Source organism: Tympanuchus pallidicinctus, unplaced genomic scaffold, assembly GCF_026119805.1.
Source record: "Tympanuchus pallidicinctus isolate F22 unplaced genomic scaffold, pur_lepc_1.0 scaffold3, whole genome shotgun sequence".
Classification (NCBI taxonomy): Eukaryota; Metazoa; Chordata; class Aves; order Galliformes; family Phasianidae; genus Tympanuchus; species Tympanuchus pallidicinctus.
Genome location: NW_026294747.1, coordinates 60,842,844 through 60,868,026, shown reverse-complemented (window position 1 = coordinate 60,868,026; position 25,183 = coordinate 60,842,844). Strand labels below are relative to the sequence as shown.

At 45.7% G+C, this 25,183-nt stretch overlaps 1 protein-coding gene across 2 annotated transcripts; it reads left to right on the top strand.

The window, feature by feature from the left end:
• The first annotated feature begins 3,909 nt into the window (after window positions 1–3,909).
• On the top strand, window positions 3,910–24,176 carry SEC22C (SEC22 homolog C, vesicle trafficking protein). 2 transcript variants are annotated; one of them, XM_052695114.1, is made up of 8 exons: window positions 3,910–4,010; window positions 8,835–8,932; window positions 9,455–9,664; window positions 11,734–11,897; window positions 13,358–13,540; window positions 18,151–18,269; window positions 18,844–18,909; window positions 20,443–24,176. In XM_052695114.1, exons 3-8 carry the CDS (start codon window positions 9,483–9,485, stop codon window positions 20,641–20,643), a joined length of 915 nt encoding a protein of 304 aa, XP_052551074.1. In that variant the 5' UTR covers window positions 3,910–4,010; window positions 8,835–8,932; window positions 9,455–9,482; the 3' UTR covers window positions 20,644–24,176. The 2 variants fall into 2 exon arrangements, with proteins under 2 accessions (XP_052551074.1, XP_052551073.1); XM_052695113.1 differs by lacking the exon at window positions 3,910–4,010 and adding an exon at window positions 4,257–6,127.
• Window positions 24,177–25,183: the final 1,007 nt, after the last annotated feature.

Genomic DNA, 25,183 nt, shown 5'->3' with positions numbered 1-25,183 from the left:
GCTTTGCATGTCAGATCTCTCAGTCAAAGTTTTAGTATTTGTCATGCACTTTGAAAACTGCTCTGATCTTTCCTCCCCAGTCGTAGCTAGGATCATTAAACCCTATGAAAATCTGGTAGACAAGCAATCTAATAAAGCAGTTCTTTGTTTTGTGGCTGACGTGATAATTCAAACAGAAGGTAAGGCAAAGAAAACCACTCTTCTCTGAATGCAGTGGAGAAACAAGTGGAGGAGTATCCTGTCTCCTTTAACCACTATGTCACAGCAATAAGAAGCAAATTTGCATTTAGTGCATGAGATGAAAGTGTAAAAAACTCCTTCACTGAATTACCAGCAAGTTATTTCCACAGCAAGGCCCTTCTCCTGAGGGCTGGCACTTCCACAGGTTCCTGGGGACTGCAGGCCTACCACCTGATTTTGCATGATCACCCTTCCTGCCTGACCCTGAAGGTATCGTGGTGCAATACATGCTAACCCCAGCCCAGATCCCCTACTGGAAGAAAACCTTCAAATGCATTCCATGTGGCAGCTTTGTCACCTTGTCACCTGTCAATGTGACAATGTGCAGTTTTCCATCAGCTCAAATTCAGTGTCAGGAAAGTGTCCTGGCTACACAGGAGCTGCTCTGGGTTCAGGCTATGCACTTTTGTGAGGATTTTTCTTCTTTCTTTCTTCCTTTCAAAAAAACAAAAAAAGTGGAAAAATGGAATAGTCTGAGTAGGAGTCAGTATTTTTCTGTCTGGTTTGTCTTTGCTAACCATTTCTATCACTATCTCTCAGCAGATACATAAAAAGCTCTTCTGCAGCTGAAGTTTTCGTGGTGTCTAATGTCAAATGATTCTTCAAACACCAAAGTACTCACTGATGGATGGTTTTCTTTTTTGTTTTCCTAAATACTCAGTCTACACTTTTGTCTCTGACAGAGAATGTAGTGCTTCAAAATAGAAGCAAAGATTGGCTTCCATTGCCGGGCAAAGCTTCTCAGATACAGATCATCTCAGCTTATCTGGTTCAAGCCCGTCTGCACATAACACTGTTTTCTTTGGAAGTTCAACATCTTTGTTCTGTGTTTCATTGTTCTCATTTCTTATAGTTGGAGCTGTGGCAAAAGAAAAATCAGCTTTTTGTTTCTTTTCTCTTCAGCACCAGAGGGTAAATTACTGCTGATGCAGTTGGAAACATTTTTTCTTCACAATTGTTTGGAGTCAGCCTTCAGACTTCTTGACTCAAATCCACTGAAAAGAGCAATGATGTTGGATAGTGGAAGCAGACTTGTCAAGTAACAGGGAAGGTATGGAGTGTATGGTGTCCTGAGCAGCTTTACTGACTGAGCAATGGCAGACAACAGTATTTTTGCTGGTTGGCCACCTCATTTTTCCTGAGAGTAGAAATGGGAAAGAACGGTTGCAGCTCTGCCTACCAGAAATTGCAGAGGGTTGCCAGAAGGGACCCATGTTTACCAATCTTCACAGCCACTTCTGTGCTGCAGCTTTGTGTGGTCAGGAAGGTGGAGCCCCACAGAGAGCTGGCTGTCATTCATCGGGATGCTGCGAAGCAATGGTAACATAAGGAGTTCACTCCTTAACGTACAATTATTATTCACAGATCAACCCTCCAGTCTTCACAAAGGACAGGAAGCCAGCATTTTGTACTGCATTATGAGAAATGGGTAGCAGGAAGCTTTTCGTCTCTAAGTCAAGATGAGTGTGATCAATCATAATCTCTGCTGAGCAGTGCTAACCATCTGACACAGCTTCTGTCTGCTTATCCCTCCTGGGCCAGTAACAATTCAGTCACAGCTTGAGTAACAGCCGTGCACAGACCTCTGGCCACAGAACGTGTTGAATACTGAATAGCTGGAAGGGTAAGAGAGAGAAGCGAAGGCTGTAGTCTCTACTGCTTTCAAAGGATGCCTGTCTTGGGATAGCAAATCCCACTCAGCCCGACTTCAGCCAGCTCCTCTAAAGGACTTGAGAAGCACACAGATTGCAACACCCTAAGATCCTAAACTGGCTTCCCCCTGCATTATAATAAAGTGCAGCTGCTGCTGATGGTAACAGCAATGATACGTGCAGTTCTGCCCATCATAGAGAGAAGAACGACGGCTTCAGACTCAGCACCGCTCCCTTAACATGCCTGGGAGCGCAGATGCAGCACTGGAGCTGCCTGTTACATTGTGGGCATGCATGGGTGGAGGTCATCAGCTTCCTAAGATAGAATCATGAAATCAGAGTATCACAGATTGGCTTAACAGAGGCCTAGAAACTTGGGAAAACAAATATCAAGCGATACAACTGTTTGTTTTGGTGGTGCTGTTTAACAGGGAGGTGTGTCACTCCTCTTAGTGTGAATAAAATGGAGGTCAAAACTGCACTACAGGAAGGAGGCAAGTAGTTCCCTGCATGGATGAAAGTAATTCATGGAATCAAAGAATGGCTTAGGTTGGAGGAGAACTTAAAGATGGGGAGGAGTGGCTGAAAGCTGCCCAAGGGAAAGGGACCTTGGTGTGCTGATGGGCATTTGGCTGAATTTAAGCCAGCAGTGTGCTCAGGTGGCCAAGAAAGCCAATGGCATCCTGACTTGGATCAGGAATGGAGTGGTGAGCAGGACCAGGGAAGTCATCCTGCACTGTACTCGGCACTGGTGAGGCCTCACCTCAAGTCCTGTGTTCATTTTTGGCACCTCAGTACAGAAAGGACATGGAGGTGCTGAAGGCTGAGGGGAGACCTTACCGCTGTCTTCCAATACCTGAAAGGTGATTGCAGCAGAGCGGGGCTGGTCTCTTCTCACTGGTGACAGGTGACAGGAGGAGAGGAAATGGCCTCAAGTTGCACCAGGGGAGGTTTAGGTTGGATATAAGGAAAAACTTCTATACAGAAAAGGTTGTTAAGCACTGGAATAGGCTCCCAGGGAGGTGGTTGAGTCACCATCCCTGGATGTGTTGAAAAACCATTTGGATGTGGTGCTCAGGGACATGGTTTAGCAGAGGGCTGTTAGAGTTAGGCAGTATGGTCTGGTTGTTGTTGGACATGATGGTCTTTAAGGCCTTTTCCAACCTGATCAATCCTTTGACTCTATGATTCCAAACCCCTGCCATACTGCCATACTCTGTCTCGAACCATGCTAGGACACAGCGAGAGCTTTTTGTACCTTATTTCCCCCTTTGCCTGACCCCCTCCCCTGTTTGCCCGTTGGCTGGGTACTCCAGCTTCACAATCAAAGTTTCTATTTGTTAATTGCTGTCTCTTCAGGCGCTTCCTTGGGCATGCCATGACATCAATATCCCGTGCAGGATATTCTTGCAATGTATATGATAAAATACACACATATATACTGAGCATGAATTCCTGGAGAAGGTTCATTTAGAGGATAAGTAATGCAAACTATCAGAGACCCCCCCCAAGTAAAGTAGAAAGACTCCCAAAAAGAACTGTGACAGCGGAGACCATGAAATAACAAAATATTATCCAACTCTAATGCAGAAACAACATTTGATGCCACTGTCAAATAGCAACAACACCACCGGGACAACATCCCGCTCCATCCCCCAACAGCTCCATCCCCAGACATTTCTGTCCCCCAACAGCTCCATTCCCTCAATAGCCCCATTCCACAACAGCCCCATCTCCAGCTCCATTCCCCCAACAGCTCCAGCTTCATCTCCAATCCCCTACAGCTCCATCCCAACATCTCCATTCCCAGCTCCAATCCCCCAACAGCCCCATCTCCAGCTTCATTCCCCCAACAGCTCCATCCCCCAACAGCTCCAGCTCCAGTTCCACCTTCAATCCCCTACAGCTCCATCCCTACAGCTCCATTCCCAGCTCCAATCCCCCAACAGCTCCAGCTCCATCCCCCAACAGCTCCATCCCATCTCCAGCTCCGTTCCCATTCCTCCCCCTCCCCATCCCGGCATGCTCTGCGCGCGGCCGCTCTACCCGCTCTGCCGCCGCCTCTATGGGCGGGGCGGGCCGCTCCGTGGCGGCGCAGCAGGCCTGGGGCGGGGGAAGGTGAGCTGCGGCCCGCGGGGAGCTTCACTGCTTCGTCGTCCTCCGTCCCGTATTGGGGACTGGAGAAGTGTCTGAAGGGGGAGGGAGTGGCGTGAGGGGATATTGCGTCCCGAGGGGGGGGTGGAGAGACCCTGTGGTGGAGGGGTGGGGTGTGTGAATGGGGTGGGAGGGCTGGAAGGAAAGTTTGAGGGTGCGAGGAGGGACGGTGTGGGGATCCGCGAGGGGAGGAGGTGAGGAAGGTGGGGTGGGAGGCGCTGGGACACGGGAGTGTGTGTGTGTGTTTGAACCTGGTAGACGCGGCAGCAGTTGGAGGAGGTGATCCTGCCTCTGCTGCGGTGCTGTGCCCAGTCCTGGGCCTCCAGTATCACAAAGAGCTGGGAGATGCCAGCAAGTGCTGCTGTGATGCTGCAGGCGGTGGGGCTGCTGTGCCAGGAGGAGAGGCTGAGAGCTGTGGCTGCTTAACACAGAGATTCAGATCCTGCTCATGTCCATGAATCCCTGATAGGAGGTGCAGAGAGTGTGGAGCCTGGCTGCTGTCAGTGGTGTCCTGTACCAGGACAGAAGGCATAAACTGAGGCACAGGAGGCTCCATCTGACCATCAGGAAGCACTTGTGTGCTGGAGCGTTGCTACAGGGACCCTGAGATTGTGGGTGTCTTCAGGGATCTTCAGAAGCTGCCTGGATGTGGTGCTGGGTGTCTCTGCTGGAGCAAGGGTTTGAGCAGATGGACACAGAGGTCCTTTCCGGCCTCAACCCGTCCTTTTGTGACTGTGTGTTTGCTTGCACTTTAGGTGGTTTATATTTCTGAGAGATTAATTAAGGGAAAGAGCTTCAGACTCTTTGAGAGATGTTAAGGTGTGGTTTAGGCAACATGGGGCAGGAGATTTCAAAAGGAGCTGAATGTTGGGGTTTGAGTTCCACGTAATGTGCATTATGTGTGATAGTTGATAGGAGTATGTCTGGACATAATTTGTGATGGAAGATTTTATATCGGCTTCCCCCTGATTATGAGTACAAAGCCTATAGGCTTCATTGAGGCCTATAGGCTCTGGATATTTGCAAACCTTGTTTTAAAGGTTGGCATCCATTGCTTTCAGGTGGGGTTTTTTATTCAGTGCTAAATCTGGAGAGATGTAAGCTAAATCTGACTGCTTCAGGGGTCTCCTGGTCTATGGTAGTGTTTACCACAGCTGCAGTAGGAAGATCAGAAATTGACAGAATGGTTGCACATCTCAACTGGCCTTTCTTTAGAGGAAGGGGAAATGTGATTCTGAACAGGGAGAGAAAATGAGTGCTAAAGAGAGGTACTGGTGGCAAGATGTGACCTGTTCATGCTGTGCCATTCTTAAAAGGAAACTTGTGCTCATGAGGGTTAGTTAAAATAACTTCTTAAAGAATATTATTTTAAAAATAATCCCCCCCTCCATCAGCTACTTACTGGCGTGTGTTTGCTTTCAGAGCCTTTCACGTGGATTCCAAGTATGGAAATTAAGGCAGGAGTTTCTTCAGAAATGTGATGCTAGTGAATTGAATCTAATCTTCTACGGAGGAGCTTGCATAACAGTAAGAGATCTGATTTGAGCTGCCTTAATAATCCCTAGGTAGTCACTGGGGAGAGTGAGCTGCTGCTTAGGGAGAGAGGGATGGAGGAGCTGCCTTCTGGAGAAGTTCAGTTAGGTGCCTGCTGTGGGAACGGCCTGAGGAGTCCTGTTTGCTGGAGGGCTGCTAAATAATACTGCTTGGGGGAGTACTGAACAGTTTTCTGCTGAAGTGTAGGATGTGCAGGTGCTTCACATCAAGAAAATAACAAGCAGTGCTTACTGAAGTTACAAATTACAGCTTGTTCTTTACTAGCTTTGTGCCAGTAAAATTGCTGGGCTCCACTGGTTGTTAGTGATTCATATTCCGGAAGATTTGATACGTGCTTAATCAAAAGGCACAAAGACGTTGTCAGAGTTCAGGAGCTGAGTTCAAAGGCCTGCCACGTCAAGTCCAGTGCAGATACTTTGGGCAGCTAATCGTATGCAAACAGAGAGGGGCCAGAGGAGGAAGTTAAGTCAGGCTGGAATGACAGGAGCACAGATTGACTCGGTTCTGGGTACACCTTGATCAGGATGGTACGTTATGAAGGGGTTTTCTTCACGGGGAGAGTGGTGAGGCACTGGAATGGGCTGCCCAGAGATGTGATAGAATCCCCATCCCTGGAGGGATTGAGGGGAGGTGTGGACGTGGCAGTGAGTGATGGACGTGGTGCAGTGACAGGACTTGGTGGGTTGGATTGGTGGTTGGACCTGGTGATTCTGAAAGCCTCTTCAAACGTAGGTGATCAGAGCCTGGAGCAGCTCTCCTCTGAGGAAAGGTTGAGGGAACTGGGCTTGTTTAGCTTGGAGAAGAGAAGGCTGGGGGGAGACCTCATAGTGGCCTTCCAATACTTGAAGGGAGTGTATAAACAGGAGGGGGAATGACTGTTGGTGAGGGTGGATGGTGATAGGACAAGGGGAATGGTTTTAAAGTGAGACAGGGAGGTTTAGGTTGGATATGAGGAGGAAGTTTTTCATCCAGAGGGTGGTGAGGCACTGGCACAGGTTGCCCAAGGAGGCTGTGGATGCCCCATCCCTGCAGGCATTCAAGGCCAGGCTGGATGTGGCTCTGGGCAGCCTGGGCTGCTGGTTGGTGACCTGCACACAGCAGGGGTTGGAACTGGATGAGCACTGTGGTTGTTCTGGCTCTGCTCTTTCAGCTGTGCCTCCGTTGCAAGTAAACCCCTGAATCACTGAAAATCCTGTGTGTTCTGTTTATTTGTAAGCCTCCCAGAAATCTCTAGAAGTGATACCTGAGAGTGGCACACAACTTTGGTGTGGAGCAGGGTGTTAGCTGAGCAAACATGCCTTCAGGCTGTGGAATGGCTGCCCAGGGAGGTGGTGGAGTCGCCGTCCCTGGCAGTGTTCAAAGGTGTGTGGACGACGTGCTGCGTGATGTGGTTTAGTGCTAGTAGTGGCAGTGGTGATGAGATGGTTGGACTGGATGATCTTACAGGTCGTTTCCAACCTTGTGACTCTATGATTCTATGAATGGGAGGTGTGGAATCAGAGGAGGCATCTCCAGCCATTTTGCTCTCAGATGTTTTAAGGTTTGAGCCTCCATATCTGTGCTGGGGTTGGTAGACATAGAATCACTGCATGTACTTCATTTCCTTAGGCAGCAAAGCTAAAACATTTGCAGGCAAGTAGATTAAAAATAATAATAATAATCCAACCTGCTGGAAGAATACAGTGATGATAGAAAGTTACAGCAGCTGCTCTGTCCTCTGGGGAAGCCTTGGCTCCTTTCTCTGCAGCAGTCTGGCATTTAGTTTGGAGGAGTGCCTGATGGTGAACTGATAGATCTCACAGCAGATCATGGAATCCCTGATTGCCAGCGTCCTGAGCACCTTGCACCCTGCTGCGTGAGGCCTTGTGCACCCTGGGGAGCTGTGCAGTTAACTGCAGGTGATGTTATCTGTAGTGGTGGACATCTAGGTATATTTTTAAGCTTAAACTCTGGCTGCTGATGGTACGGTGAGTTGGAAGATACCTGTTTAATAAATGTGTTGTCTTTCTGTTTTGTTGGTCATCTCCTGGCTGTATCTGAAAGATAAATGAGAACGTTCAGTGCAGTCCCCATGTGGTGTTTGCCAGATGGGACATTGCTGAGCTGTACATTGCCAACCATTAATCAATGGCTTCAAGCTCAGGAGGGGCAGATTTAGATTGGATGTAACGAAGAAGTCTTTTACAGTGAGAGTGCTGAGGCACAGGTTGCCCAGAGATGGGTTGATCCCTCATTCCCTGGAGACTTTCAAGGCAAGGTTGGACCAGGCCTTGGGCAACCTGATCTATTTGTGGTGTCCCTGTGCATTGCAGGGGGGTTGGAAGGGACCTTTAAAGGCCATTCAGTCCAACTCTAAGGATTCTGTGATTGTATAAATTGTAAAGCAGCTCTGGTCTGTGTGACAGTACTTAAAAGTGACTGTTAACATTAATACTTCCAAGTTGGCAATTTCCTTTTGTGTTCTGTGCTAAAGCTGAAGCAGTTTTCTGCAGTGCTCCATCCATGCTGTTGCCACACGCTGGATGTGGGGATGTGAGGTCTCGAGTCGACGTGCAATCATTCTGATTACTGTTGAAATTCATTCCGCTGCACACTGAAGTGAAGTTGGCAAGCTTAGTTTGATTTTACAACTAAGCTGAGTGGTGGAAAAGAGAGCTCAGCTCTTAAGAGACGATAGGAGCACTGCAGGCAAGGGGTTATGAATGGCTGTAGGGAACATGCTTTGCTCTCTTACCTCCTGAGACAGCAAAACCACTGGAGAGGTACCTTGTAAAGACACTTGGAGCATTGGAAAGGATTTTTTGATACAGGCTGCTTAAAGCTGTCATTTCCCCTAACAAAAATTTGACTTCACAGTGATATTTCTGTTTTGTTTTGTTTTTCCATCTAATGCTTTATTTATTTAGCTTGCCTGAAGCAGAGTGAAGGTCTTTTTTTATTTCTCATGTTGTTTGTGGTAATCTCTTGATGTCTGCAGATTTAGAGGTGCTTTGCAGCAAGCTGGGGTAACTCGAAATCAGTGGTTGTGGTATCGAAAGTACTTTGCTTGTCGTTTCATGGTAGGGGAAGGGGGTGTCTCTGAATGCTCTAGGATGTGTTGGTGAAGAAAATGAGCTTTGTTTTCCTTAAGGCAAACTGCTTTCGAGGATGTGTTCACCCACTGCACAGCAGGTTTTGCATATATGAGGGCTGATTAGTGGGTTATCTTAAATTCTGCCTGCAATTCTCTTTCAGAGGCGATGGGAGCTGCCCTGTTGGTCTTCCAGCATCTTGTGCTGAGTGCTCATGGCGTGTGCAAAGGACAGATCTCCTGTGTGATCTGAATGTACCAGGTAATTTCCAGTAATAGCTTACGGTGGGAGATCGTGACCTGAAAAAGAACAAGAAGCCAAGAGAGGGCAACGTTTGTTCCATATTTAGCTGTAATTGCTTCTCTGAAAAGAGGCTGTAGCCATTTTTACAAATGTGTTGCACTGGAAAGTCAGGCCTTGCTGCAGCACTAACACAACTGCAGGCCTAATGAAGCTGCAGTGTCCTTAGGAGTGAGCTGGTTTGTGTGACTACAAAGAAGAACTTAGCATTTCTGATGCTTTAGGTGAAGTAGGAGGGAGAACAGTGAACATTTTCACTATTTAATCCCCACCTCTCCTGTTTGAGAGAGGCAACAGATGGCCGCAGCTCTGACCTTTGGGAATACTTTGATTGCCTTTCAGCAGCAGAGCTGTTGAAAGAGGATTTGCTGGGAGCAGTGGTAAATAGCTCTGTGAGATGTGTCCGTCTTGTGTAGCAGTTTGTAAAGATCTGAGGAGGCATCCACTGCTCTATCTTTAACCTAAATCATGATTTGTTTTCAGGTTGTCCTCATGAGTGCTCCAGTGGAGAATGTCCATGATCTTCTTTGCCTGTGTGGTGCGGGTGAGAGACGGTCTTCCCCTCTCAGCCTCCACAGACTTTCATTTCAACCAGGACTTTTTGGAATGCAGAAAGAAATTGAAGGCATTATCCTCAGTTCTGGCACGTTATCCAAGTCGAGGCACAGCAAAAGGACATGAGCTGAGCATACAGTGAGTCCCTACCTCAGCTGCCTTGTTTTCTGACTTCAGTTTAAGATAGTTGTGCTGGAGATTAGCTGAACTTTAAGGATGAGGTGTGTTCTCTGAAACCCTATGGTGTGTGTCTGGGTTGTAACCTGCTGACTGTATTTGGAAACTGGATTTCACAGTGCCAGAGCCGTGCAGCTCCTACTCAGTTTTGTAAGCATATGTTAAGAGTTGCTTAGTTTGGTTGTCATTTTTTGTAGCAAACCCATTCTGCTTGATGGGTGATACTTGTCACTATTGGCAACTGCAGTGGATTGGACTTCTGAGTCTTGGTGCCTAGGAATTAACTAGCTTTGTCTGAAACTGAGCCCAAACCCCATTCTTTGCAGACAGTCAGATCTTCCTGATGCCTTCTCAGTAGATGATCTGCTATGATGTGATCTGCTTGACCTGGAAATCCATGGGTTCCTCCAGTTCTTATCCTGACTTGCACAGATCTGCCTACAATGGCTTGGAGCTGTATGGAGAAATGAGAAATCTCAGCCTGCTTCTGTCAGAGAAGGATCTGCTAGTCTTTATTTCAAGAAATCAAGGTTCTATTCCGAGAAATTTTGTTTCCTATTCAGTTTAGTTTTAAAAATGAGTTTTAGTTTGTGATTGCAGGAAAACTTAGAGTGATTCTCAGCTAGAACTGTGTCTCTTTCAGAGGGAGTTACTAGGGAAACCAGATACATGAGCTTGAGCTGAGTGAATTAGGAAATCAGAGATTCTTTTTAATTTCTTTTCCTTCAGGTTGTGTTGATGCTCTTCAGTAGTAATGTGTTCTGCTGATAAACAAGAGTGTGATGAAACAGGAGGGGAAATGACTGTGTATATGGGTGGATGGTGATAGGACAAGGGGGAATGGTTATAAACTGAGACAGGGGAGGTTTATGTTGGATGTGAGGAGGAAGTTTTTCCCCCAGAGGGTGGTGAGGCACTGGCACAGGTTGCCCAAGGAGGCTGTGGATGCCCCATCCCTGCAGGCATTCAAGGCCAGGCTGGATGTGGCTCTGGGCAGCCTGGGCTGCTGGTTGGTGACCTGCACACAGCAGGGGTTGGAGCTGGATGAGCACTGGGTCTTTTGCAACCCAGGCCATTCTGTGATTATTTTGGGGATTGTGGAAGTTTAGCTGGCTGCCCTGAGTGCTGACACCTGAACAAGGTACCCTGACTCCCATGTTTTATGAAGTCTGGATGGGAGTAATTAATTACGTGTCCTTAATTACACAGCTGTGCCTTGCTCAGATGAAATGCCAGTTCAGTGTCCTAGTAGGTTTGGGGGCATCTGTAAGTGGAAACTTGGATACATAAACTTCTATTCACAACATCACAGAATGCCTTTGGTTGGAAGGGGCCTCAAGCATCATGAATCTCCAACCCACCCATTGCAGGCTGGGCCACCAACCTCCACATTCAACACTGGACCAGGCTGCCCAGGGCCCCATCCAACCTGGCCCTGAACACCTCCAGGGATGGACGGGGCATCACAGCCTCTCTGGGCAGCTGTTCCAGCACCTCACCACTCTCATAGCACACAACTTCCCCTGACATCCAACCTCAGTCTTCCTCAATTTTAAGCCATTTCCCCTTGTCCTGCAGTTATCTCCCCAAGAGTTGATTTCCTGTTTGTATTCTGGTCAATTCTGGATGAGGATTTTTATTTTTCTTACAGGAGATCATCTTGCTTTGTTATAGATCACTTAGCATTAATAGCATTCTTGGTTTTATGCAAGTGAACCGAATACCTCTTAATATGAAGTCACTGCATTCAGGGGGCAGGAGGAATCCACCTGCTTGCCTCTGGTGAGCAAGCTTCCTTGTTTCTGTTTGTGGAAAGCTACTGCGCTTTCTTTCTAAATTTTCTTCCCCAGGGTGTTTTCTGGACTGTCCCAGCACTGTCCAGACCAATGCATCCCTCACACTCTGCTCCCTCACTCACTGCAGTCTGTACGTTTTGTTTTGATAGAAAGCACAGCTGACTTCTCACGTTCTGAATAACCCTTCTGCCTTTCTATGTTGATAATCCTTTTTTTTTTGTTTTAATATTTCAGTTTCCTGTCTTCTGGGGAGATTGCCTGCATGGCCATCTGTTCCAGCAGTTACTCGACCATCATGGCATTTTGCTTCCTGGAAGAGCTTCATTGGGAATTTGCTGCTTCCTATGACACAACAAGCATCAGTTTAGCTTCCAGACCGTATGCTTTTCTTGAATTTGGTTTGTAGCTTTGTTCTCTACTAAGAATTTATTGTCTGATACTTTAATAATGTTAAATAATGTCTCCTGGCCAAAGCTTGGTCATAAAAATGAGTCTGTCTGTGTGTGTGTGCCTTGGCATGCATGTGTAGGAGGAGGGGGAGACTTTATAAGTGCTCTGAACTATTAGATTATTGTTCTTCCCTGGTAATAGATGAGCAGAATGTGGTGCTGCTTAATAAGTAAGCACAGAAGAACAAGAAATCCACATCTCAAACACTTCATAATGTAGTCACAAGGAATCTGATGGGTGAAGACAGATGGGTACAAGGAAAGAGGAAGACGCAATAGATTGTTAGGGACACATTCACTTCTGGCATGACTTAGATTCATGTAGTGCTTCGTAATGGGCTTGTGCAGCCTGGAGAAGAGAAGCTGTGGGGTGAACTCATGGCAGCCTGCAGTACCTGAAGAGCCTACAAACAGGAGGGGAATCAACTCTTGGAAAAGGGAGATAACAGCAGGACAAGGGGAAATGGTTTGAAGTTGAGGGAGGGCAGATGGAGGTTGGATGTCAGGGGAAGTTGTGTGCTGTGAGAGCAGTGAGGTGCTGGAACAGCTGCCCAGAGAGGCTGTGATGCCCCGTCCATCCCTGGAGGTGTTGGAGGCCAGGTTGGATGGGGCCCTGGGCAGCCTGGGCTGCTGTGCAATGGGGAGGTTGGTGGCCCTGCATTGGTGGGGGGTTGGAGTTTCGTGATCCTTGAGGTCCCTTCCAACCCTGGCCATTCTGTGATTCTATTATAATCATGCCTAGTGTTTCTTTTTTACCCTGATATAAATGGTTTTCTTGCTAAGTAACAGATGTTCTACTGAACCTGACACCTTTGAAAACACATTCCTTTGCAGCAACTATTCTGGGAGAGGATACAGCAGTGCAGTGGGTTCACACAGTTCTACCTGGATTTCCATGTTATCACTGTGCTTAGAAAAATTGAGAAATCCATAATGAGAGCACATTATACAGCCATCGTATGTTTTGTCTGTGTTGCCTCTTTAAGTTGTGAGGTCCAGTTGCTTCATTCAGGCCTTGTAGGAGTACAGAATGAAAAGCAAATCCTCAAGGAACAGAATGTCATGATTTGATGATAACTCTTTGTGAGGGTGGGTGGTGATAGGACAAGGGGGAATGGTTGTAAGCTCAGACAGGGAGGTTTAGGTTGGATATGAGGAGGAAGTTTTTCCCCCAGAGGGTGGTGAGGCACTGGCACAGGTTGCCCAAGGAGGCTGTGGATGCCCCATCCCTGCAGGCATTCAAGGCCAGGCTGGATGTGGCTCTGGGCAGCCTGGGCTGCTGGTTGGCGACCTGCACACAGCAGGGGGTTGGAACTGGATGAGTGCTGTGGTCCTTTTCAACCCAGGCCACGATGAAGAACTGGCTCCAGTTGTGCAGAGCTAAATCCACGCGTGTTTTTATGTTTCAGATGATGCCATTCAGAAAGTAAAACACCGCTTCAATTATATGAGTGGCTCTGCAACGAAGGTCAGCTGGGAGAAGGTGGAGGAGGAGCTGAGGTTGCAGCCCCCTGTTCAGCTGAAGCTGGAGGATGCAGAGCTGATGAATGGGATGGCTAATGGTGGGCACACAGGAGTGCATGTGGAGGTTGGTAAGTTACTGCTGTGCACAGGTGACAGTAGACTTGCTGAACCTCACCCTGCAAGTGGCAGCAAAGCGTGTATGAAAGCATGCAACAGCAGTTGCTCATTTGCACTGGGAAATAGATATAATGTGTATGAAACGTGGGAGAAAAGCCTGCCTTTGTGCCATGGGGAAGAGCTCACGGCCTTTGGGGCAGGCATGTGCTCAGGGTAGTGCTTTTATTTTTTTCCCAGCCTTCAATAAACTTTTCCTTATGGGCGAGTGCTTATAATTGAGTCGGGCATTTTGTGTGTTCAAGCATCCTGCTTTTAAAGCAGTTAATTGCTGAATTGCATTTGGTTAAAGAAGCTCCTCTCTTCCATTGGTCAGTGCAAATTCAGTTAGAAGATAGTAATTACCATCTCATTAGGTGACTTCAGCCCCAAGGAAGCCCAAGCTCTGGGCAGCCTGGTCTGGCGGTTGGTGACCCTGCACATAGCAGGGGGTTAAAACTAGATGAGCACTGTGATCCTTTTCAACCTAGGCCACTCTGTGATTCTATGGAGGAGAAGGTTTAGGAGAATGTGTTTGAGCTGAGGGTGAAATGCTCATTCTCAGACTGTCCATCTTGTTCTCCAGTGCTTTTACTCTTTAAAATTTAGTGCTTCTGACTGAAGTTGTGAAAGGTGAGCTGCACGTCTACATGAAGCAGGGAATCTTCTGTAAAAGATGCTGACATTTTTCCTGCTTTTGAAAGTGCTGCCCTCTGTCTCGTGATTATAAAGTTAGCGTCGTCTTGTTTGTGGTTCAGTTCTGTGATCCAAGTCCTGCTTATTTCCTCTGCAAAATAAAATGATCCTAATCCCATTAGCGTTACGGTTGAATACAGCTAGGGTACCATGAGCTTTTATTTCCTCTTTTTTTGTTGTTATTCTTGGCTTATAAAACGCTAATAACATTAAATTCCAATTGCCCAGTCTTCATGTTTCCGATGGATGAACTGGAATCTGATTTGATGCAGGCATTTGTCATGGATCTGTGACCAGGAGGAATTAAAAACAAATTAAAACATTTGCTTTAGGAGTCAGACTTGTGGGTGTGCCTCCAAACTGTGCTTGGAGGTGAAATACATTCATGATGTGGCAGGGCTTAGAAATTATTTGCACCACTGTGAACAGCGTCAGTGCCAGTAAACACATGCTAGCTGATCTGTGTCCACAGAGCAGAAATTTGTTTTCAGTTCCTCCATATTAATTGTTTTCTTTTGTTTTCCATCTGCCTTGTCTTGCTGGCTTTTTCTCTGTGGCCTAACCCGAATGCTCAAATTGTTCTATCCTTATTTTAAGGCTCGTGTTGGTGATCATCTGTTTCCATCAGCTGCAGTCAGCTTTCCTGGTTTATTTCTTTCTCTCCTCTCAGTGCTGAATCCCACTTAGCAGCTCTAAGTTTAGCTGTGTGCATGGTGTCTGTTTCCTTATTAGTGTTATTTATATTCAGGTTCTGCTAGACAAGGGACTTACTGAACCTACACCAAAGTGTCCTGGTTATAAAGGAGAGCAGTATTAAACATTCTATACTGAAGATGAATCCCAGACTGATGAGAACATAGGCTGTAGCTCCTGCCTTGCTTTCAGCTGTACGATCACATCCTCTGGCTTTTCTTCATCTTAGCGTGAAGGGAGTCTGAAGAGTCAGGGCAGTTTTGTCTTTGTCACTGTATAGACAGAATACAAAGGGGTTTTTTTTTTGTCATTTTCCCTTTGTTTTGTTCATTCCTTTGTTAATTAAACCCAGCCTGCTTCCTTCTGGAAGGACTTAACCTTGTATCGTTGGTCAACAAACATCTGCACGAGCTCAGCTTTTGTTGCAGCAGTCTAACCTGTGTCTCTGTGTAAGTGTAACTCATCCCACTTTGCAGACAGGGGTTGTGGCTATAAAGGCAATGAATGTGAAATGTAAGTTTTTTGGTAAAAACATGATAAAATCAGCATCCTGAATTGTAGGAACCTTGCCCTGGCAGAACCCATTTCACTCATTTTGTGCAGTTTACCTTTGTGGATTAAACCTCAGAAGGGCTTAAAGCCCCACAGCAATTTAAAGATCAGTTTGCACAGACTGGCATCTCTAATCTGTGATGGCACTTCTTTCTATCCTGCTGAGCAAAAATGTAACTTGTGTATCATGTTGCATGTTCTTGTCTGCAGCCTGCAGAAGCAATACGTTGCACTGCTCTTCTCTGAGGTCTGAGAACTCTTGACGTGTATCTGCAAGATCCTGTACAAAGAATGGCACTCGTGCTTGATGGAAGATGCAATCTGCCTCTAAAGCAAATCTTAGCAGCTCAGGGAAGAGATACAGAAGTCTTTTATCTGGAGATTTCCACGAGAAAAATTCATAGCTGCAACATTATCTAATGTATGGAAAGTGAGAGGAAACAGTGCTGCAGTCAGTGTAAGAACAAAACATGCTGGTACAGCTTCTGTTTTGCTTGGACTTCACATTTCACTGCATAGCAAAACAGCAAAATTGCCTTTAAATGATTGGATTTCTTGCATCATTTATTTAGATGAAAACGTGTGTGACTGTAATACACAGTAATACTAAATAATGTGACATATTGCAAGCAAGATTAATACATTTTCTTCTGTAGCAGTTTTGGGGATAAAATTATGGAGGTATGAATGTGTGTCGCACAAATTAATTTCGTAGGCATTTATAAGAGATCGTTTGTATCCTTGTGTTAATTTGGCACTGAGATTTTTACAATCCATCAGTCAAAATCTCCCTTAAAGGAGAAGACAGAAGCAGGGCAGTGCTTCAGCAGTTGAAGTATTTCATCTGCCACTGAAGCAGAGCCAGAATCGATCTCTGCTTTGTGATGTGGTTTATCTACAGTAGTCAGGAGCTGCCTGCATCTGGATAGAAGGCAGAAGATCCTGAGACAGGGGAGGCTTCTTGAAGGCTCCTTTATTCTGTCCTTTATCTCGTGGATGTTGGTGCAGGAGAGCGTCTGGATTTGATACTTGAGGTGCAGATTGCCCTTGTTATGCTTCAAGTGTTCTTGTGGTGATGCAGAGACAGAACATAGCAAGACGTGGGTGTAGGCTAATGTTGGACTGGCAAGGATAGCTAGGTTGGGAAATAGATGAGTTTTTGGTCAAACACAGCCCTTAATTAGAAGTGCCACGTTCCACAATTAAGTGCAAATCAATAGTAATTGCTTTGACCTAAATTAGGTATGAAGCAATTAGGTCATCCTGAATAAATAGTATTGGGTGCATGGGTGTTAGAGAACATAATAGTAGTGGAGGAGGTGAGAAGGGAGAGAGAGCTAGATGGCTGCTTCTGGAATGTAGGCCAGCTGGGAGAGAGGGAAAGAAAGGAATTGCAGTGCAGTGTAAAATAAGCAGCAGAAGCCAAAATCTGCAGCATCCAGTCTGGTTCCTAACCCCTTTTTGGCTGTGTTCTGTCAGCCTGCCCTGTGGACTGGCACTGACAGGAGCAGAGGCAGTATTGTCTGGAGAACTGCCACAGGAACTGTTGTAGCAGCAGAGCATCTGAGTCCTGGGCTTCAGCAGTTGCGTGTTACATTCAGGCAGGTGCTCAATTAGGGCACCAAATTCCATATTGCATCCAGGTCTGGGCTCCCTGTGCAAGAAAGACAGGGAGCTGTTGGAGAGGGTCCAGGGGAGGCCACAAAGATGATCAGAGTGCTGGAACATCTCCCCTGTGAGGAGAGGCTGAGGGAGCTGGGCTTGCTTAGCTTGAAGAGAAGGCTGTGGGGTGACCTCACGGCAGCCTTCAGTGCCTAAAGGGAGCCTACAGACAGGAGGGGAGTCAGCTCTTGGAAAGGGGGGATGGCAGCAGGACAAGGGGAAATGGCTGGAAGTTGAGGGAGGGCAGATGGAGGTTGGATGTCAGGGGAAGTTGTGTGCTGTGAGAGCAGTGAGGGGCTGGAACAGCTGCCCAGAGAGGCTGTGATGCCCCGTCCATCCCTGGAGGTGTTGGAGGCCAGGTTGGATGGGGCCCTGGGCAGCCTGGGCTGCTGTGAAATGTGGAGGTTGGTGGCCCTGCATTGGTGGGGGGTTGGAGCTTCGTGATCCTTGAGGTCCCTTCCAACACAAGGCATTCTATGATTACATATAGAAACTAAACTTCAGGATGCTGGACTGGACCATCGTGCTGTCAGTGGGAAGCAGAATGTGAATGCTGGTTGGGGAGGGGATGAAATGCTCTCCTGCTATTATCAGCAATCTCTCTAACTTATCTACTGACCAGAGAAGAGCAGTCAGTATGTTAATGTGCTGTAATAAACAGTTCAGAAATACCTGTATGTAGCATGAAAGAAATCAGTGCCAAATAGCTCAAGAGCAAATTCTGTTGCTCAATTCGTTCCAGAAGAATTCCAGAGCTGACACTGATTTCTAGGTGTCCAAAGAACTGAGCAGGGCAGTGCGACAGAGAAGTTGTTCCTATTCATTATGGGTCTTCTCTGGAGCAAGCATGGAAGGTTTTGAACATCCATGAAAGCTCATTTGAGCTGCTTTCTGTTAACAGATTCAAAGCAGTGCTGCTGACTTCCACTGTCTCTCTTTTCATTCTCTTTTGATGTGTTCTTTTTTTATTATTTTTTTTAAGCCCCTGCCTACAGAATGGAGCGTGTGACCCCCCTGGGCATTCTGTCACTTGTTCTGAACATCATGTGTGCAGCTCTGAATCTCATCCGAGGAGTTCACCTAGCAGAGCATTCCTTTCAGGTAAAACCGACTTGAAAGCTGTCGATGAGATGAAGAAGGAGAGTTACTGGGGTAACAGGGTTAAGGGTGACTGTTCTGCTTTGTAGCAGAACATACATCTCTCCATAGGAAGTGTTTTGTTTCTCCTCTCCTGCTGGAACTCAAGTATGTTGTTGTCTGTCCAGCATGCTGTGCTTTATTCCTTTCTGCTGAGACTGAAATTTGGAGGAGTATTTTAGTCTTTCAGAACTGGGTTTGTGATGATTGTTTTCCTTCTTCGTTTTCTCCTAGATACTTCTTTGCAATTTTTATTACACAAATGTGAAACTGCAAACAGCTTTAAAAAAGACCAAAAGAAGTATCCTGAAGGTAGAGGTGCAGAGTTTAACTTAGCAGGTGTTACCACATAAGCCTCAGCTTTTAGTGCCTTGTTCAACCCTATTGATCTTGTTGCTGTTTGGTACTGCTACAGTCAATCAAGTTAAACGAGGCTGAGAGGTGCTTCATGAAGGATAATATTCTAAAATATGAAGTAGTGCTTGCTAACAACTGTAGTTGATGTAATTCCTTGTTTGTTGCTTCTTTATCCAAACAGGAGGACTATGAAGGAATTGGAAATGTGGTAGCATTTTTTCTACCTTTTCTAGCCTGTGTTTTTCAGGTATGTTAAACAAGCTGCTTTCTCATTTTTGATATTACAGTTTACAATGCAAAATCGTTTCCAGCTAAGCAGAGGCACAGCTTGGTTTCTAGCATCTCATCTAGTTGATTCCACAAAGGTATTCCAGTGAAGTGGCACAGCTACAATTAAGAGTGCCTTATGTATGAGCCTTGGAAATTGCAGTTGCAAGCTTCTGCAGTGTTTCTGTGCTGTTACTGAGCTGAGTGTGACAGGTGCTCCCCCAAAGGTGGCTTGTTTCCCAAAGGGATCTCATGATGCCTTTCTGACAGTGGCAGACAGGGCTGAAAGACTTTTATAACCTAACCACCTCGAAAGGCCAAGCACACTGAAAATGTCATTTACATTAAAAGTTATTTTTAATTGCTATTTGTTGGATCATAATAGATAGGCAGTTGAGTGTCTTTCAGCCTTCTTACACCTCTGTTTATGACAGAGCTTCAAAATGGAGGTAATATTCTGGATCTGAAAGTCGATGCAGATCAGTCTTTACAAAGGGAGGCTCTGTCCTCCATTTCTCCTGTTAAATCTGAAGCTAAAGAAGCTTAAAAATAAACAAGTTTGCTCTCTCCCTGTCTGCAGAGGTCATCTTCACAAAATACTCGTGCATAAATTGAGCTGAAATGTGAAGTGCTTTCTACTTCATGATCTTTACTTGTGTCCTTGGCACAGTTGGAAGCTGTGACCAGAAGTGTGAAAGCCTGATCTGTTGCTGTCTGAGTTTAAAGTCAATAATTTGTCTGCCAGCAGTGGGTGAGATTTTTAGTTTTCTCCTGTAAGGCTTGTTCATAGAATCATAGAATCATAGAATCACCAAGGTTGGAAAAGACCTAAAAGCTCATCCAGTCCAACCGTTCACCTATTCCCAATAGCTCCCACTAAACCATGTCCCTCAACACAACATCCAGCCTTTCCTTGAACACCCCCAGGCTCGGTGATTCCACCACCTCCCTGGGCATCCATTGCAGTGCCTGACCACCCTTTCTGAACAGTAATGCTTCCTAATGTTGCTCTTCCTAATGTTGTTGCTCTTTGTCCATAATTAGTAAGTGGGTTCTACCTGATTTTTGAATTAAAAAAGGAAAAAAAAGCCCTGAATGCTTTTTGAGCCACATGCTGACAGAAATGATGGTCTTGCTACCACGTCAGCTTAGAGAATGAAGCCCTTCACTTATCCCAAGAGCAAACACAGCAGCAACAGATCAAGTTTTGCTCATTTCCTGCTTCTCACCCTTTGGCTTCCAAAAATCCTCGGTGGGTTTTGCAAGCTGGCTCCAACTTCAGACTCCTTTAGTTCCAGGTTGAGGTAGGTGGGAGGGATTGTGCTGACAGGCTCAGCCAGAGCTGTGGGCTGGGGCTGCTGCCCTGCTCTTGTGGGAGGAACTTCCAGCATGGGAGCTGAAAGGAAGCCCTGAGCTGCTTAGTGATCAGTGCAATAGTGGGTGCCTCCAGCTATGACTCTTGTCTCTATGTACATCCTTGAATGCTAACACTCTTCCTGTGTTTCTGTTGCAGTGTTATTTGTACCTGTTCTACAGCTCCATGAGGAAGGTGAAGACATTTGTACTCTTCTGCTCTGTTTGTTCATGCAATATTTACTTGTATGGATTACGGAATCTCTGGCAAATAGCCTTTCACATAGGAGTGGCATCTCTTTCCTCCTACCAGATACTGACAAGGCAACTTATGGAGAAACAACCTGACTGTGGAGTATGAAAAAGACTTTGGGTTCGCAATGCTCTTTTTAAAATCATTTTTTATGGTATTAAAATGGCCAAAAATAGTTTGAAGTATTTTTAAATATTTGTGACAATGGTTACTGCAAGGAGGATGTTCCAAAACGTGACATTATGACAGGATACTACTGTATTTCATTCACACAGTGAAGAATTCAGCTGTGTTCCACATAATGTGTGCTAATGGTGCATGATAGATTTTATCAGGTGTCATCAACGGGTCGAGGTTCTCCTTACCATAAACAGGCTCTTACTCCTTGACTGCCACCATCCAGACAGCATTTTGCCATCTGTCTTGCTGGCTTTGTGACAGTTTGGCAGCCCAATGTCTTGGCCTGCCAATGCTTCTAAAAATATTAAAAGCATTGCAGTGAAGCGAAGGTAAAGTGGTGGGTAATATTTTTGTCTGTAGAATTTATTAAGCGTTAAGATTCTTGGTAAATGTAAGGAAAGGAGTAGTTTGCCACAGTTAGGTGAGTTATCAGTGGGAGAAAGTGTTAGGATGAGATTCAGGGTATGTTTTTCCTGGGTTTTGAAGGAGAGGACAAGACTGGCTTCTTCAAAAACTCTAGAGGCTATAATTATCTCCTGGCTGAGCAGCACATTGTCATTAACTGTGTGCTTATTGTTTAATCCCAAATATGCTTAGGGCAGCATAAAGTGAACCAAGTGAACACAAGTGACCTTTCAGCTCAGGTGGCCTTTATTTCCTTGGTTAAGGTCACTGTCACTGTAAGGGCAATCCCATGTTTGCTTGGTCTGTACAGATAACAAACCTTCCAAGCCTCCTTATGACAGTCCTTCACCTTTAGAGCTGTTGAATTGAAAGCCATCTCCAGTAATGGAGAGCAAGAGCAGGTTCTCTTTTTTTAATCTGAAACACCTTGAGTTTTTGGTGTTGAGTTCTTACACTAAGATGAATTTATGAGCGTGGAAGTTTGGATACTACTTGGCTCTACTACTTAGGAGCTGAGTTTCTTCACCTCTGCTGCACTTGGTGTTCCTGTATGTGATCAGGATCACAGAATGTGATGCAGTTTGGCACATAAATGAACATAACCAAGCATAACATACATGAACAAAGCGTAGCATTTTGATGCTGCTGTCCCTGAAGGATTGAAGACTCAAACTGGAAAGATACAGGGAACTGTAGGCGTGTTATTGTCCAACTATGGGCATTGCTTTTCTTTTTTATTGTTGTTTTTCCTTACAAGCCTATTTCCTGGTGACCCCATTTCCATTTCCACCAAAGATACCTTTTTTTCCTCTCACATTCTCTACCTCTGGTGGTTGCAGGGAGATGAACACCATGCAGAGATGTCTTCCTGAGTTTGCAGGAACACATGAAAGAAGTTTCTTGTTTCTTGCACATCTGTGAATTTCCCTGGAATCTCATCATGCCAACATTGCTAGTGTCAGTGGATTGCTAGACCAGAATTGTGTAGCACCTTGGAAGCACTTCTTTGATGCTTCTGACTTCAACCTGCAGCCCATTATAACTTCAATGGTTTCTGAGGCAGCATGGTAGCACAGAAGCATTTCTCTTCCATTCCATGCTAACCAATTACTGTCACTATAAATAGTGAGTGCTTTAAAGTGCTTGGAAGTATGCAGTAGAAATGATGGAGGAAGATTTCAGCCAGCAAGTTAGGAGCACTGCTAAGGCCGTGTGCTGTAAGGGGTGGGTTAACATTGGTTTTCTGTTGTATGCTCTGGCAGAAAACTGGAGCTGAGTGGAAGATGAAGCCAGCATTGAGCCACTGTCCTTTTGGCACCTGGGGGTCCCCACAGACGTGCAGGTTTTAGAGCTGCCAAGGTTTAGGTTTCCATGGTCAGTCCCAGTTTTACTTGGTGAGGTTGGTGAGGTGCTCTTTCAGTGTGATTGGAGGCTGTGGGGAACTAAGAAATGCAGCTGGATTACAACTAACTCAAGTAATTATAAAGCAAACCAACAAAAACCCAACCAGCCCAACTCCTGGCCTCCCTCTCTCCGCATTGTCCCCAGAAAGCTTAAAGACATGTAAAAAAAAGTCTCTCCCTAGGAATGAATGCTTTGCTAACCTGATCTGGTGGGGGCAGCTGCACCCATGGGAGGGAATTGGAACTGGATGGCCTTTAAAGTTGCTTCTAACCCCAGCTGTGCTGTGAGTCTAAGGAAGATAGTGGATCTGACATGTTTTTGGTTGCCTGGGGCATGGACTGGCTGTCAGCCTACTGGCTAACCGTGGGGAAAGAATAAAGCATTTCCTACTACAAAAACTTGGTGAAAGGGCCCTCTGACATCCTCAAACTCCCCATTCCTCCTTTATTTCACCTCCAGTCAGGCTTGAGAATCCAAAAAGAACTGCACTGGTTCTCCTTAGGGCTTCAGTAAAGCTGGTTTGCTATCGCATAAGGCATGCAGATCACAGCCAGGGCACGGGGCCAGGGATCCATTATCTTCTTTGTGTTCCACGTCCCCCTGTTTAGCTGATGGGAAGAAACTGTAATATTCCTGATGGCTCCTGAGCATCTGTTTGCTTTATCATAAAACAAATGCATCCCTGCTCCAGGTGATGTGAGCAATAGCTCACTTCGGTGAGGAAGGTAGAACAAGGTGTTAAGACAGCTCTTGTAATTAACCTAATTAGAGTTGATAGAGATTAAATTCAGCCTTCCCCTTCGTGTTTTCTTTTCTTCCTGAGAATGCTTTGTCAAATAAAATCAGTTGGTGCAATTCTGCCTTCATGGAAATGCTTTAGGGAATGGATAGAGGATGTGACTGGGTTTTTTTCTGAACAGACAAAGCTTTGATTTGCTGTGAGGCTTAATCTCTTCACAACCTTTTAATTTTTCCTTATTAAGCCGTGTTAAAGAATCTGTGTGCATTCACATGAGCACCGTATCTGTGCACTTTGCAGGTGTGGGTTTTGATTTGGGTACAAGAGCAAACATTTGACCCCATTTTTGTTTTGTGTTGTTATTTAGAATGGCTTCTCTATCCGTATGGCATTGACACAGTTAAACCTTTTCCTCCAGCCAAACAGCAGGAGGAATAGCATAGCTTACACTGATTTCAGTGCTTTAAGATTTAATAAAAAAGAATGACTTGCAGTTTGAGTACATGAAATCTGACTCATAGCGTGGGATTATGGCTGTGTTAAATCCCCAAACAGGGATCCATCCCTTTTTTGTTCAAGCTGTTGAACGCAGGTTGACTTGTATCTCCTTAATTCAGTTTGTGAGTCCCTGGGAGGTTCTTCTCCTCGCCCAGCAGCACAGTGTGAGGAAGTTGGCACAGAGGAAACTTCATTAACTTAAGGGTTTGCAGAGCGTGGTCACTTTATGAACCCCATTTTCTGTTCTTTTTTTTCTCCTAAATACCTGTTAAGTTTATAGAAGGTGGGCTGGTACCTTTTTAGACGTTTTTGCACTCTATTAATAATTGAACCTGTGTAAATGTGTATAAAATCATTTTGCATGTGTATGTATAAATGTACATATCTAATAAATGGCTTTTGTTTTGTTTTGTAATGGCTGCCTTCCTTTATAGTTCTGAAGTAGCTGGCCATGCTGGAAGCAAGGTAGATGGGCTCTTTCAGTTTGGGATGCAGGAGTGTGGACATGCCCAAAATGTCTCAAAGCTAAGCTCAGTGCAGTCGTTCTCTTTCACAAACAGAAATGGGTGGTTTTGAATGCTCTCACAAGGCCTGCTGCATCGTGTGCAGTCTCTGAGCAAAAAGCAGCTTTTGTGTTGGTTTGGGTAGCTGTTAGATGCAGTTATCCACACACTGGAGATCCGTGAGTTGAACTGTATAAAAAACACATACAGGAGCTCGCTTTTTTCAAGCAGCAGGCTGTGATATCATCTGCCATTAACAATCTTGCTCTTCCTTTGCAGAGAACCACATCACAGAGGCTTTTCCTACCACCCCTGCGTTCTGAAATACTGAATTACTTGAAGTCTGATGTAGCAAAGTCCTGTCAGTCCATTTCCAGCTGCTTGGCAGAGAAATGGGGGTTCTGCAGATAGCTGCTCAGTTTTAGCCTGCTCTGTGAATTGAACCACGTCCGTGAGCTCGTCCTGTCTGTCAGCTGTTTGTGGATATGTGAAATACAAAATAACAAAAGAAAATGCGGGTTTTTATTTCAGCCACCTTCGATAGAGGCTCCGAAAACAACCTCATCAGGCTTTTTGTTGATGGTTGAGTGTGACAGGAAGGTCAGCATTCCCACTCTCTGCAGGCTCAGGTATCAGTGAGTTAGCTTTGGGAGAGAGTGGTGCTTTAGAATGGCACGACTCAGTGGGAATCCCTTTTGGGCCATCAGGAGCCAAAGGATCTCACAAAAATCACAAAGCTGGAAGAAGCCAGGCTTGCACCCTTGTGCTGATGTCTTCCTATTCCTTCGCAGGCTCCTTGCTGAGATGGCGGTCAAGAAGGCAGCTGTAAGAAAAGCAGGAGAACTTCAGGTTCATTTTGGAGAACTGCAGGTTCCTTTTTGTTCCTCCTCTGCTACAGAGGTACATCCCCCTCTTTGCA

Excerpts from the sequence above, each read along its gene's own strand:
- SEC22C (XM_052695114.1), top strand. The coding sequence starts at position 9,483 with ATGTCCATGATCTTCTTTGCCTGTGTGGTGCGGGTGAGAGACGGTCTT. Across the intron at positions 9,665-11,733 it reads GGACATGAGCTGAGCATACA|TTTCCTGTCTTCTGGGGAGA; the intron begins GTGAGTCCCTAC and ends TTAATATTTCAG. Across the intron at positions 18,270-18,843 it reads TAGCAGAGCATTCCTTTCAG|GAGGACTATGAAGGAATTGG; the intron begins GTAAAACCGACT and ends TTATCCAAACAG.